This window comes from Gymnoscopelus braueri (genome assembly GCF_963280865.1).
Source record: "Gymnoscopelus braueri genome assembly, chromosome: 12".
Taxonomy (NCBI): Eukaryota; Metazoa; Chordata; class Actinopteri; order Myctophiformes; family Myctophidae; genus Gymnoscopelus; species Gymnoscopelus braueri.
This window is the reverse complement of record NC_137614.1, coordinates 25,166,509-25,181,080: the sequence shown is the minus strand read 5'-3', so window position 1 is coordinate 25,181,080 and position 14,572 is coordinate 25,166,509. Positions and strand designations below refer to the sequence as shown.

At 42.1% G+C, this 14,572-nt stretch overlaps 1 protein-coding gene across 1 annotated transcript; it reads right to left on the bottom strand.

The window, feature by feature from the left end:
• Positions 1-5,569: 5,569 nt before the first annotated feature.
• On the bottom strand, positions 5,570-14,137 carry csrnp2 (cysteine-serine-rich nuclear protein 2). The gene is made up of 5 exons (XM_080444854.1): positions 13,450-14,137; positions 11,969-12,141; positions 10,711-10,973; positions 10,187-10,483; positions 5,570-9,122 (listed from the first exon to the last, which is right to left on the bottom strand). Exons 2-5 carry the CDS (start codon positions 12,126-12,128, stop codon positions 8,229-8,231), a joined length of 1,614 nt encoding a protein of 537 aa, XP_080300980.1. The 5' UTR covers positions 12,129-12,141; positions 13,450-14,137; the 3' UTR covers positions 5,570-8,228.
• Positions 14,138-14,572: the final 435 nt, after the last annotated feature.

Here is a 14,572-nt window from a genome sequence, read left to right as displayed (position 1 = left end):
TTTAGTTAGAAAGTAATCTAAAGATTTAGCTACATTACTTTAATTAATTAATTCAAAATATATCAGTAATCAGTAGCCGATAATCTCTTAACGAATTACATTTCAAAGCCTGTTTATTAGCAATGGCCCCCCTCAGAGAAAGCTGCTTCTGTCCAGTGGTGGAAAAAGTACTCAGATGTTTTATTTAAGTAAAAGTATCAATACTGCAATGTAGAAGTACTCAGTTACAAGTAAAAGTCTGGAATTCAAAATGTACTTGAGTAAAAGTACAAAATTATTGGTATCAAAATGTACTTAAAGTACCAAAAGTAAAAGTACTGAAATGTTTGAAAATAGCAGATCTACAAGCTCACAACGCGCCGTGAGCTATTTTATATATAGGTTAATGTTTGTTTTATAATGTAATCATGTATATCTGCAGTAACTAGTAACTAAAGTTTTCAAATAATTGTAGTGGAGTACAAGTACAATATTTGCCTCTGAGATGTAGTGGAGTAGAAGTAAAAGTATTGGAAATACCTCAAAATTGTACTTAAGTAAAGTACTTGAGTACATGTACACTTTCCACCACTGCTTCTGTCCAGGAGCCATAAGGAATAGAGAGGAGACTGATGCTTAATTTAAACTCTGTCATACGACAGTGTCATGATGTGTTGCAAGCTCGTACATTGGCTACTTTTGTCGAATGACTCCGTCATACGACGAAGTATAAATCAGCGGCACCGGATTGAAAAAGGAAGATGAAAGGGGGCGGTTGCAAATCTATTGTTATGCACACACCAATCTGCTTCTGCTTCACTGAGAGATCAGTGGAGCATGCTATGTATTTACCCTATTCTCCAGAATTGACCCCTTCTGTTTGAAAAGACTAAACACACCCAGTGTCCAGCGTGTTTTGTCTCCAACCTCAACATCCCAGATGTGAGTCCCAGAGTAAAAGCCTTCAGAACCCAGGGCAAACTTAGTCAAACCTCTCAGCATTGTCAGGCTGCTGCTGTCTTAATTCTCCACATCTCACACTCTACATCTCAGACATGATGCATTCAGAATCGTAGGAGTGTAGGAGACAGTATTCTTCATCTAGTCCCAGATTCTGAAGGTAAGGTTGCCCAGGTGCCCAGACCGTCAATATTCTCCTTTGTCAAAATGGACTATTCTGCTGCTCTTCATCCCAGTGGTGCTGGCCTCATCTTCTCCTTTTAGAAACTGATGAAGCTTCTTAAACTGCCTCTCAGTGTGCCCGGTCTGGACCTTAACGTGTTCTGCTGTTTGGTCACATTTTGTTTCAAATTAATTAAATACCTTTCTCCTCTAAAGGCTTCAGTGATTTCTGGACATCAATTTCTTTATCCAGTGTAGCTTCATCAATAGGTCTGAAAATGTGGTTGGTGTGTTTTTCTGAATGAAGACCCACACTGACTGTTGACATTCCGGACAGAAGAGTTTGAGTTCCTCAGAAAACCTCAGACCCTGTTGAGGTTTTGTGATGTTTTGAAGCTCTATGATGTCAGTCATGTATGCAGGCCTAGGCCTAGGTTCTTCAGAGCCAGATTAGAGATTACAGTGTGGATGATGCACTGAATGTAGGCACGTGCACAGATAGACTCTAGGTGGTGCTAGAGCACCTGCCCTTTGCCCTCTGGACCAGAAGTGCCCTTTTGGAAGAAAAAAAAACTTTGGTAGCACTTGCTATGCATCCCATGTGTATAACCAACCCGATCTCCAGAGGAAACGTTCTCTTTGAACGTTTTTGACGTTTTTGAAATTCCGTGAATAGACACGGAAAACCCCGAAATTCCGTGCATAGCCGCCTCGCATCTCCCCCATTGTGACTAAACCATGACGGAGGCGCGCAGTCACAGGCGAACTGTCACCCCGTGAAGGACCACCGAGGGAGCTAAGGCGACCGAGTTGCCGTCCTGAACGGTGTGACGTTCGCCTGTGCCTACTCAGCGCCGTTTGAGTTATGTACCGATAGGCACAGAATCGTAAATTTTGTTGTGGGGACTGCTTGCCATGCACGTGCACACATAGAGATGAAAGGGGGCTTCAGCCCCTGCCCTTTTACCCGTCGGCAAAAAAAGTGCCCTCTCCAGACAATTTTTTTTTTTTTTTTTTTTTTTACCCAAAAATATATTTCAACTGCCCCTTGCGGCCTATCGGTAAAGCTGACGGAAATGTCAGTGGATGTGTTGGATGCAGCTCAAAGTGAACTTTCCTCAGGTATCTAGTTTGTCGCCGTACGACCTTCCTAGCCTGTGTTATTAAAGAAAAACGGGCGACAAATGACCAAAACTCAATCGAAAATCGCGATCGAAAACCGGCGAAAGTGGCCGTTTTCAAGTTGTTTTGGCCATTATCTCTGGAACAGAAGGTCCAATCTGCTCAGTTCAAAGCTTGTTGAGTGCGTGACTTTGAGGACATTAAGCACGTTATGATACTGTTTCGGGTTTTTGGGCCTACAAGTATGGTAATTGTTCGTAAAGTCCAATAGGTGCCCTTGAGAAATTCCAGCCCCTGCCTCTCCAAATCCTTCTGCACGTCCCTGCTGCTTGCGACTGGTTACGCCCACCGTGGGACTCGCCGTACATATGCACGCAATTTCGGGGTTTCTAGGTGACTATCCACGGAATGAAGTGCACTGGATCCGTGCAATGTTACGGAGATCTCTGGAGATCAGGCTGGTATAACGCATTATATACATACTTATAAGGCATTGTAATGCTGATCATAATCCGTTATAATCACATTTATAAGAGCTTATAAATAATCATAATGCTTTATAACCATAACCATAACACATTATAAAGCTTATTATAATGACTTATAAGTTCAAGTATAAATGGATTGTATTATGCTTATAACATGTGATGATTACAGTTATACATATTCATAACAACGTATAATGCAATCATAACACATTATACAACATGTTATAATTACTTATAATGTCAAGTATTATAATACTTCATAATTGCTCCCCACTTTGTAAAACTTGCTATGCAACCCAAAATTAATTATCATAATTATAATCCATTATAATCAATTGATAATGCTCTGCTATAATGCATTATAATCACAGTTATAGTGCATTATAAGTGATAATAAGGCATTATAACAGTGAATAAAATGCGTTATGACAGTGAGTATAAGGCATTTTATACAGCATTATTAAATGATCTTAAAGTAACAAATGGCCACTTATAATAACTTATGATCATAGTGTAATGCATTATAACAGTAATTATAATGCATTATTACAGTGATTTAAAGGCGATAAAAATGTAATAATAACATCTTATAAAATGATCATAATGTTACAAATGTTCACTTTATAATAACTTATAATCACAGTATAATGCCTTATAAGTGATAATAAGGCATTATAAACGTGATAATAAAGCCTCATCAAATGATCATAAAGTAACAAATGACCGCTTATAATAACTTATAATCGTAGTATAATGCATTATAATAATGCATTATAATAATTATGACACATTATAACAGTGATAATAAAGCATTATCAATTGATTATAATGGATTATAACTATGAGAAATAATTTGGGATGCATAGAAATTGTTACCCGTTTGGCAGCAATTGTGAAGTATTATAACACTTGATACTTATAAGTCATTATAAAATGCCTTATAATGTGTTATGGTTATGGTAATAAAGCATTATGAGTATTTATGAGCTCTTATAAATCTGATTATACAGGGTTATGAGAAGATTATAATGCCTTATAAGTATGTTCATGATGCATTATACACATAGGATGCATAGCAAGTGCTACCAAAACTTTTTTATTTTTTTAGTTTACACATCTGTATCAGACAGCATATGGCTATTGAAACAAATACATATGCAATTACGACGTACAAGATGTGCCTGTAATAAACATCACACTACTAGGGCAGCCGGCGGTTCCGCACGCCGCACAAGGTGCCCTTGACCCCTCAAAATGTCTGTGCACGCCACACGTTTTACAAACAGGAAATTCCTTTATTTGCTTCTCTCCATCATCTCCTGCATATAGGATTTACAGAAGCTGTGGCTTCATGATAGGACAATAAGATGTCACAACACTCAGGACAAATACAATCCTGAAAGAGCCTAATTGGAAGTTGTTTTTGTCTCTGAATAATGCTACAAACACTCTGCTCATCAAGATAGGAATTGTCCAGTCAGTCGTGGTAACACTACCTCCTCTAGAATGTTCCCTGAAAGTGGTATTTCACTTTGAATCCTGGTTCTTGTACAAATCCCATTCATCTGTCAGATGCAAATGAGATTTCCGGAGGGAGTGGGGTTTACCAGGCTAGGTGTTTGACAAGCTGAGCCAGAGCACTGGTCAGTACATTTCAGGTGTGGTCAAGTTTAGCATAGGCTACTGAAACTGCAATTATCATATGCATGGATTAAAACAGTAGTACAAAGCACATGGCCAGTAGTACCAGCATGTATGCACCTGTCAGGTGACTAGTCTCTATTGATTATTAGTTTAGCATCAGGCAAAGAAAATAAAAAGTGTCTCTGCCCACTTCAGACCTCAGCACTTCCAGAGACAAGAGCAAAACGTGACGTCTTCCCCACCCAGTCGTTATGCCTACAGTAAAGTGAGGCACCATGAAACTTGAAAGATATAAGGCAATGCTATTTGATTAGCTCTAGGGACTGGGAGTTTTGGTGTACTGTTCGGAACATCAGATAAATAATGTTCTTTTCTCAGCATGTTTAGCTATGTAACTAAATACATTTTAATAAATAATAAAGAAATGAGGCATAACTATGTGGTCTGTTGGAGTGGGCTATATTAACATCTCAGTAATATAAAGGCCTTTGGATGGGACTCAAGGCTTCACAAACCCCCTCTTGTTAAGCCCCACTTTATGTGGACAATCTGCTTCTTTCATGGACAATTTAATCCTGAATTGAAACTGAACAGACTCCAGGCCAAACTCAGTTGTATATACACACAGATAGAGGACAAGTTGTTAACCTCGCGTCACCAGACTTATTCTCATGGCGGAGTTGTAGGTAACAATTATGCAGACAGGCAGCTGAATTGAGCCTAAGGTCTAAGGTGCACCAGGCAAATCTATACTGCCATCTAGTGGTCAAACCGTTTTTCAACCAGACATACATTATGATTCACTGTCATGACTCAGTGTCTCAGTTAGACAACAAAGGCTTTTCATTCTGTTATTTTTCCTCACCTGTCAGTGTTCAGCTAAAGACGAACCTGAAAGATCTCTCTACCATTATAATGCAACAGTATAACCAACACATTTGTTTCACAAAATGGGAGCTGCTTAATTAAGTGGTAGATATAAATATTGTTGTACATTATAAATATGTACAGTGTGTATGTATGTAGAATATGTATGTATGTATGTATGTGTATATATATATATATGTATGTATGTGTATATATATATATATGTATGTATGTGTATATATATATATATATATATATACACATTGCTAAATACAACTTAAGGCCTTAAATCTTCAAAACTATAGTTTGTGACATATATAATAGCCAACAACATAAATCTTTTTTTAAATGAGTATTTTATTTTTCATTTTTGTATTAAAAAAACAAAAATCCTTTCTGTCCACGTTAGGCATTGGTTAGCATGAGAGTAGTTCTCACAGCGTTTAGATTAAGTCTAAATTCATCAGTCTTTTAAACAATCATACACCGCTCTCACACACAGACAAACGCACAATCACGTAGTGTATTGGAGTTCATTTGATGCAGAGGTCCCAAACCTTTTTCTATTACTGGAAAACCAAGGACAAAGACCCAACAACAGGCATTTGTAATTACCATTACTTCAAGGATGGTACTTTGTCAAGGCATGTCAAACAAACGCCACACATCCTCAGCCTCACAATAGTTCTAAGACACCATTGTCTTAAAATCTAGTCGATGAACGTATCATCAAATTAGGTTTGAAACCACTGCCTTGGTGCAACTCTTAAGCATGGTTATATTAAGACAATAAAAAGGCAAACAAAACAAAAAATACATCAAACATCTCATACACAGTACCACATCCTGTGCCAGGCAAACCGTTACTCAAAGCAACGGCCACACAAGCAGCTCAACAAAGGACTGATTTTGTGTAAGAAGTGTCGGCACACTTACATATTAATTAGACATAGCATAAAAAGACATTTAAAGACAAGAAATGTTATAGAATTGCATTTACATATTCAAATGACAAAACACTTCATTCCATAATCACCATTAATGATTTGCAGTGCAACAGCTTTCAAATTTCTGCCATAGGCTCTCAAATACATTTAATTCTTATATCAGCCATCAAGAAACAATTCTTTGAAATTCATTTCTCATGATGGCGGAAGAAGAAAAAAAAGGGCAAAATTGTAAATCTATAACAGCACCTTTCGTGAAATAAAATATCTATTCTTTACCGATGTATCGCCTACTGTCCTTGTCTCCCATCCATATGTGCTTTACATGCACCACACACACATTTACAGACGCAGACGCAGACGCAGACACACACACACACACACACACACACACACACACACACACACACACACACACACACACACACACACACACACACACACACACACACACACACACACACACACACACACACACACACACACACACACACACACACACACACACAGATTAAACATAACAAATACAAATGCAGATTGTTGTCATAGTTTGTTCCATAAATTAGTAACATCACATCATTTTGTATAACTAACAGCACAGGCTGTCATTTCTGTTGGCTCCTAAAATGCTATTTTCTTAATGTGAAATCTGACATGATTCAGAATAATCTCTTTCTTACAGTACAGGCCATTAAATGAGGTGAAGATACAAGGATCATGGGATGATCTATTCTGTCCTTTCAGCATAAAACAAACATAACGTATTGTCATTGAAAATACGCTATTATTGTCATAGTACAACGCTTTTCCGCCAAAGCATAAATCAGGCTTTACATGGTAAGATTGACTATGTGTTGCTTGACAATCTCAATGCGAGCCAGAAAAAAGAAATCATGTTTTCATAAAAAAATAAAAAAAACACCACAAGGTCTAAAGCATAATTTATACTCCAGAGACGGTGTCGCTTGCCTAAAATAAATGATTTTAGAAAATATTTCACTTGAAAATCAGTTATTTTAGGCTACTGTGGAGTAAATTAGGCTTATGCTTGTTCAAACCAAAGGCAATGACAAAAGACACATATTGAAATAAGTGTAATATAAGCTTTGCAATAGTCACTATAATGGGTAAACTTGTTGTTTTGATAAATAAAAACACATTTGCGTGCAGCAGTCCAAGGTGAACCTAAAGCCTGATATAGGTTCATGCATCACCACGCGTTGTGAGCTTGTAGATCTGCAATTTTCGGTTTGAGACACCAGCGCACAATCAACCATCAGGCATAAGGAACAGCTACGGCCAATCCAAGTCTGCTGCTGCTAGCTGGTTCATCCTTTATGTCCTGTTTGAACACGCTGGAGCCTCCATTCACAATGTGCGTACCCATGATATAAGCAGCTACCTTGGCTCTGGCTTGCCCGTTGCAAATGCATATACAGTACACGAAAAAACAAGTATTTCCAGGATTGCTAAGTCTATTCTCATAGGGGGATACTATCAGTGGCCTTAATTTGGCTTGAAAGACTGCAGTGTAATGTTGTAATATTACATGTTGCTGCTGTAATGGAGAGTTAAACAGCATGTAGTGAACGACACGACAGCTTGTCACACACAGTGGTGTTGTAGTGTAGATATCTTATACATCACTGCACAGAAGGCTTATGTTAGAGCTCGCACTGCCATTTTCTTTAGCACTGGGAATTAACAAAGCTCTACTTGCTGTACTTCTCAGTTACAAAGTGACTCCTACACACAAAGGCTCTTTCCCCCAATAAGGCCATGATTGCTGCTCCCATTCGAACAAGAGGGTTTCCTTGTGTAACTGCATCCATGTTAATTCTGGGGAGAGATCTGTGGGTGCTTTCAGAATCCCCCCTCCTTCACATACTTAATGCTCAAGCTCATTTTTACAAAAACTCAATGACTCACTACTCACTACTAAACGATTCCAGCCTGTAACACAACTCTCGACGATAGCAGTGACAAAATCATGAAACGTGAATTGTTATTCTTAGCTTAGACGAAGCTATTGTGCAAAACATCTGCGGAGGGGCTGGCGCTAAACCTCGGTAGGTAGTAGGTAGATGTCTCCCCCCGTGGCCAAGTAGGCATCCCCTTGGCACTGCTCCTCAGAGAGGCTGTGCTGAGGCGGGGGCCTATCCTCCATTTCTTTCTCGCATCCGATTACAGCGAGCGAAGCATTTCCCAAGTCCTGCCTGCAGGTGATGTCTCCATGCTCGCCGTCCCACCCGTCACCTTCCTGTCCCCTGTCCGCCACACGTGCCTCCCCACCACCATCTTCTTTCTCCTTCACGTCTTCGTCCTTCTCCTCCCCGGGTAGAGACTCAAAGGGCCCCGACTCCATGGGGCCGACCTGGTAGTACAGCAGGGAGGTGGAGTCTTTGAGGAGGTCAGGGGGGCTCTCCTCCTGGTTGTCGGCAATGCAGAGCACCGTGGCTCCCGTGGGGAACGGCCCCTGCAGAAGAACCTGCTCCACCGCTTCCATCCCGTCCTGCTCCGGTAGCCCCACTCCCAAGGCGCCGGGCAGGAGACACAGCGCCCGCTGCCCCAGGTCGGCCTCCTCCCTCTGCCTCCTCTCCCGCTCCTCGGCGCTCTGCAGGTGCAACACGGCCGTCTCGTTCTCGCGCTCCAGGATGTCCTGCTCTGCCAGGAGTTCCTGAACCCCCGCCACGGCCTCCAGCTCAGGGTCCAGGCCGGCTGCCGGGGACACCTCGGGGGACGGGGGACACGTGGAAGACGGGGAAGAGATAAGGTCGGACTCGGTGTACCGTTCCCCGTTTGCCTGTCCCAGCAGCCTCCTCTCCTCCAGGTCCAGCTTCATGATGGTGTGCAGGTAGTGGGTTCTCACGCGTAGAGGGTTGAATTCAATGCGGCCCGCAGAGTTGCCACAGCCATCCCTAGAACAGCCGCATGGGAAGGACATCCGATCCACCTGACCAAACAAGCAAATGTGAAAATACAGCTTGCATTTCAATTTTATTTACGGTAAGTAAAAAAGAGTGTAAGAGCCTTTGGCCTTGAACCTACAACCTCAGCACACACCAGAGCCAGCATGTCACAGCATAGCACTCTTGTGTGTTATTTCATTCATTATCTCCGCCAGGTCAAAGGCAAAGGGGAGGTTATGTTTTTGCCCGTTTGCTTGTTTGTCCACGGCTAATCTTGCAAACCACTGAACTGATCAGCGCCACATTTCTTGCCAGTAGGCAACTACCTCCAGTCCACACATATTTTTCTTTCACTATTTAGCTTTATTAATTTTATAATGGAAGGAATGGCAGTGGTATCAGGCTGAAACCTTGTCCAAATATATAGTTATATAATTATAGATACAACATAGATGACATCATAGATTGGCCACACTTCCTAGCAGAGATACAGTATACGCTCCACTGAGCACATGAACCTCTCTAAATATCAATACGATTGCATGCCAAAACAAGGATGTCAATGATGCTCATCAAAAACGTTTATTCTATGAAGAAAATATGTTCCTTTCCCTTTGTAGTTCATCCAGATCCTCGGTTGTAAGAGGTATAAGCTGTTGATTCAACCTGGATATTTTTAGGTGATGGCTGGTTAGTCTTATGTTTATTGTCATCAAAATTTGTATTCAAAGCACACAGATGTGACAAAGTCATTATAGTTAATATTTGCACAGCAGCAAACTGATGCTGATTAAAATTATTTCTGACAGCAGGTGGCTACTGTTAGGTGAAGACGGAAGACCGTTGTCTTGTATTGTAGCATAATGTATAGTGGTAAAGAAAACATACAGAGATAAAAAAGGAGCTGATACAGACGAGACGAGTGGGAGAAGAGCACAGACGGTGGATTAATAACGGCAAAGGAAGCAATTACATAATTAGGTGAAGTGAGGCAACATGATCCTAAAACCCTCCTCAGCAAGGTGACATTAATTGAACTGTGCTGAATCAATGGCTCTTTCTTTTCTACATGCACACACACGCAGACACAAAAAGTAACATTCTTTACCTGGCATTTGATGCCAGCCTGGCTGCAGCCACAGTGCCGAGGGTCACAGTAGAAGCGGCAGTCGCAGCCACACTCCTCTCGTGAGAGCCGGATGGCTCGGAGCTCCGCCTTCTCGCGGGCATCGATGCGCGCAATGCCAGAGGCTCGCAAGAGGGCGCGGCGCCGCTTGGTGGGCAGGGGCTGGAGGAAAAAACAATCATCCACCTCCACCCCTTCCACGTCCAGGTCCTCGTCTGACACGTCGTCCAGTGTCAGCAGGTCTGCCTGGGCGCACTCCACTGTACCGTTGCGTGTCAGCTGTGTGATAGGTTGAAGAGAGCACATGGGAGAGTCAGACAGTGAAACGAGTTTTGAGCTGAAGTTATGATTCATCAATCATTATTACTGCATCTATATTATTGACACAGTAAAATCCGGACGGATTTTCAGAGGTAAATTAATGAACACTTAGGATTTTTCTGTGCAGATGCCATCCTCTGGAGTGAAACGAGTGACCGTATTATACGGTCACTTGTATACTATACCTTCATCTTGCGGGCATTGAGCTTCTCTTGCCGCAGGTGCTGACGCAGAGTGTGCCGGTGACTGGTCTCCTGCTCGCGGGCGAATTCGCCCAGCGTGTAGTGTCTGATGTAGGAGTGGTGGCGGGCCATGCCCAGGGAACTGCCCCCTTGGCTGGGCACACTGGTGAAGCCTTGCCGCCGGGGGAAGTAGTAAACGGTCACAACATCGAAACGCACCCGCTTCCCTCCAGGCGACAGCTTGTGCTGTCTGAGGATGGACGTCGCTGGACAAGGGCAAAACAGAGTGGGGAGAGATTAAAGGGTTGCCATGTAATGACTGAGTCATAAAAAGTAATGTTTTGGGAGACTCTATAAATGTGACAGCATATGGTATAATGTGTCTCATGTAGGACACACTTCCGTTTTTTACAGATTATGAAAGTACACCTTGTAAGCTTTCGAATGATGTGCCATACATTTAAATCTGAAAATAGCTAAGAAGATATATTTATTTTAACATTAAGTCAACTCAAGAAGCTTAGAAAAAGCCTGTCAATGATCTGTTATGTCACATAACATGTCTGTTATCTCACAGCACTAACACAGAGCTTAGCTTAAGGACAAATGATGTATTATGTGTTCAGTGATCCTGAAACTGCGGTTTGTTATATTTACTGGATTCTTCATTTAAAGCTGATCTACAAACAAACAAAAGATTTAAAAAGAAAATGAGTGATTTCATTTTTTACCTGTGTCACAAATGGCTAGGTTGAGCTGTGACTCGCGTTCAGTGGCCGATTTAATGCTTTCGTGTGTGTGTGTGTGTGTGTGTGTGTGTGTGTGTGTGTGTGTGTGTGTGTGTGTGTGTGTGTGTGAGACAGTGACTGTGTGTGTGTGACAGTGTGTGTGTGTGTGTGTGTGTGTGTGTGTGTGTGTGTGTGTGTGTGTGTGTGTGTGTGTGTGTGTGTGTGTGTGTGAGAGAGACAGTGACTGTGCTGTGACTGTGTGTGTGTGTGTGTGTGTGTGTGTGTGTGTGTGTGTGTGTGTGTGTGTGTGTGTGTGTGTGTGTGTGTGTGTGTGTGTGTGTGTGTGTGTGTGTGTGTGTGACAGTGACTGTCTGTCTGTGTGTGTCTGTGAGACAGTGACTGTGTGTGTGTGTGTGTGTGTGTGTGTGTGTGTGTGTGTGTGTGTGTGTGTGTGTGTGTGTGTGTGTGTGTGTGTGTGTGTGTGTGTGTGTGTGTGTGTGTGTGTGTGTCTGCTGTATTATTTTGACCCTTACGTGTGAAGGTAGTGCTGGAAGGGGGGTTGAGGCTATCACAGCTGTCTGCACTATCACTGCTGGAGATGTCATCGTCGGAATCCTTGGGCGTCGAGAACGGAGAGCTGTTGTCCACCTCCTCATATCTTCGTTTGAGGCTGAGGGACGGACCTGCCTCCATGGAAGCTTGGTGTCTGAAGCAGAGGACAGCAGTGTGAGACATCCTGTGAGACAAAGCCTTTGGACACATGCCAGTGTTCTGCATATGAAATCGGGTGCATGTACTAACTAGATAATGGGATGAGTACGGAGTCAAATAAATCAACATGGCTGACTTGTATTCACACATTTTGACATTCATAGTGCTGTTTTTTGTTTTTACAAACACAAACCATCCTATGCCTAATTTATGCTCCGTCGTATGATGTTGTCATAAAATAGCAGATCTATCCGTGACGCTCTGTGAGCTTGTAGATCCGTTATTGTCATACGGCAAGCAACACCATCATCCGACGAAGTATAATTCGGGCTTAACACTTCTCATTGGTTTGCCCCCAAAGAATAGTGCAGGATGATTGCATTGGACTGTATCTAATAGGAAATGTCAATTCTTCAATTCCATTGAAAAGGTGCCACCAGCTCTGGGCCCTCTCTCTCTTCTTTTCATCTGTATTCCTGCCTCATCACTGCCTTGCCTCAGTCTCTCCCCCGTCTCACATGAAATCCCCGCTCTGAAATCATCAAGTCTGGAAACGTCACCATGGCAACTAGACAAGCAGGGTTTTCGTATGAACAGCCTTGAAGCAACTATAATCTCTGTAGTTTGGTATTTTGTTCTTATTTTTGGCTCAAAACTGCACAGGGGACCTCAGTGGTGGAGTGTTTTGAAAGCAGAAGGCAAGTCTGACCAATTACATCAGTAAGCAGGGGTCAAACCAGGCCAGAATGGTGGTTTGGGCAATACAAGCTGTCTTCTTTAGTTGATTTGGATGTGACAGCCATGTTCTATTGTATATACTCTATAATTATATTACTGCATAGGAGATCACCCAGACTAGAGCCCCAGTAATACTTTCCTTACAGTGCCAATTGCTAGAAATGCTGGGCCAATATAGGAATATTGTGAGTAGCCTACCATTATGAGTTATGGAGCTGTAATCTGAATGGTATGAGGTTATGAACTAATCATAATAAACAAAGTAAAATCACAGTAAAATACTCAGTGTTGATCATCTACTGATCTATTCATTTGTACTGTAGCTCTGAGTGTACACGTGTAATCCTTGCGGGGACCATTTGGTTACATTTGTACACAGATAAATACTAACACCCAGAAAACCAATTAATTGCGTGCAGTAATAAAGCTTTCAGGATGCTGCAACTGACAACAGTTGGGGGAGGTTGGGTTCTGCTTCCCTCCCCCTCCAGAACACCAGGTCATTTCCATTTTCACAATGGCAAAGTGCCCAGTTAATGAAACACTAAACCTTCTTAGTTCTTACCTGAGGCAGATCTAGGAACCCTGATTCCAACCGACTCGCTGCTGCTCGTTGTTTCCCAATGCGAGCTGCACATGAAGCTTGGAACGCCCTGTTGGTTTTAGATGCTTCTTCTTTCTGCCAAAAACGTCCACCCTAAACCGTGCAACGTTGCCTACTGTAGCCTACTGTACAACAGCGGACCGAACAAATGGTGACCCAAAGTGACTTGAATCAAAGCTTGTGTGATTGTCACTTTGCAACACTATTGCAGAGCTGACCAGGCTACTTAGGCTTCATGCTCATTGTTCTACTCACTACCAGATTTAGAAAAGCAAGAAAAGGTAGAGATCGTTAGTGCAAGTTCTATTTAAACACCGCATGCCTATCTATTCTATTTAAACCAAAGGGCAGACGGAGGAACAGAGGGACGTCAAACAGGTTAGTTGCAGTTTATTGCTTCCGATGCGAATCTCAGAACTGCCCGAATGTCTTATCTTCCTGGTCGGAATCTTTAAAATGCTTTGCAATGGAGAATCCGCCGATATCTGCGCTCGTTTATCCTTTTTTTTTTCACCGGAGCGGCTTCTGGTCAGCTCGATTTTAGCCAGCCGTTCGTCGAGTGTGAAATTGGGTTATGCGCCTATGATTTTGGTGTCCAAAATGTTGCGAATTGTCCGGCAAAATGACGTCCCTCTCCCCCTCGCCCCTGCCCCGGCTTGTTACAATGTAACAATGGAGTAAGGAATTCTGCTCTGAAGCCATATATACTTATTGTGACATCACGAGCGTGCCCTGCGCCACGTAGGCTGGGAAATGTAGTCCTACTGGTACTGGGTTCTTTGTCCATGCTGCGGTCGCAAAGATGTCAGAATCGAGGGCACTGGTTCAAAGTTAACCACCACACGTCGACAAAAGCAGACCTATTTATGATTAAAATACTAGTCCTTATCTCTAATGAGAACACCACCCTTTGTAATAAAACAAAAGACCATTTCCATAGCAACAAAATGGCTATCCATATCCTCTACTACTGTAACCTATAACCACCCCTAAACTGGAGGACAGCAGTCGTCATATAAATAATGTAATTTGTCCCCACGTCTTTGACTTAACTTAGATGTCCTAGAATAGATCGTTCTAAATT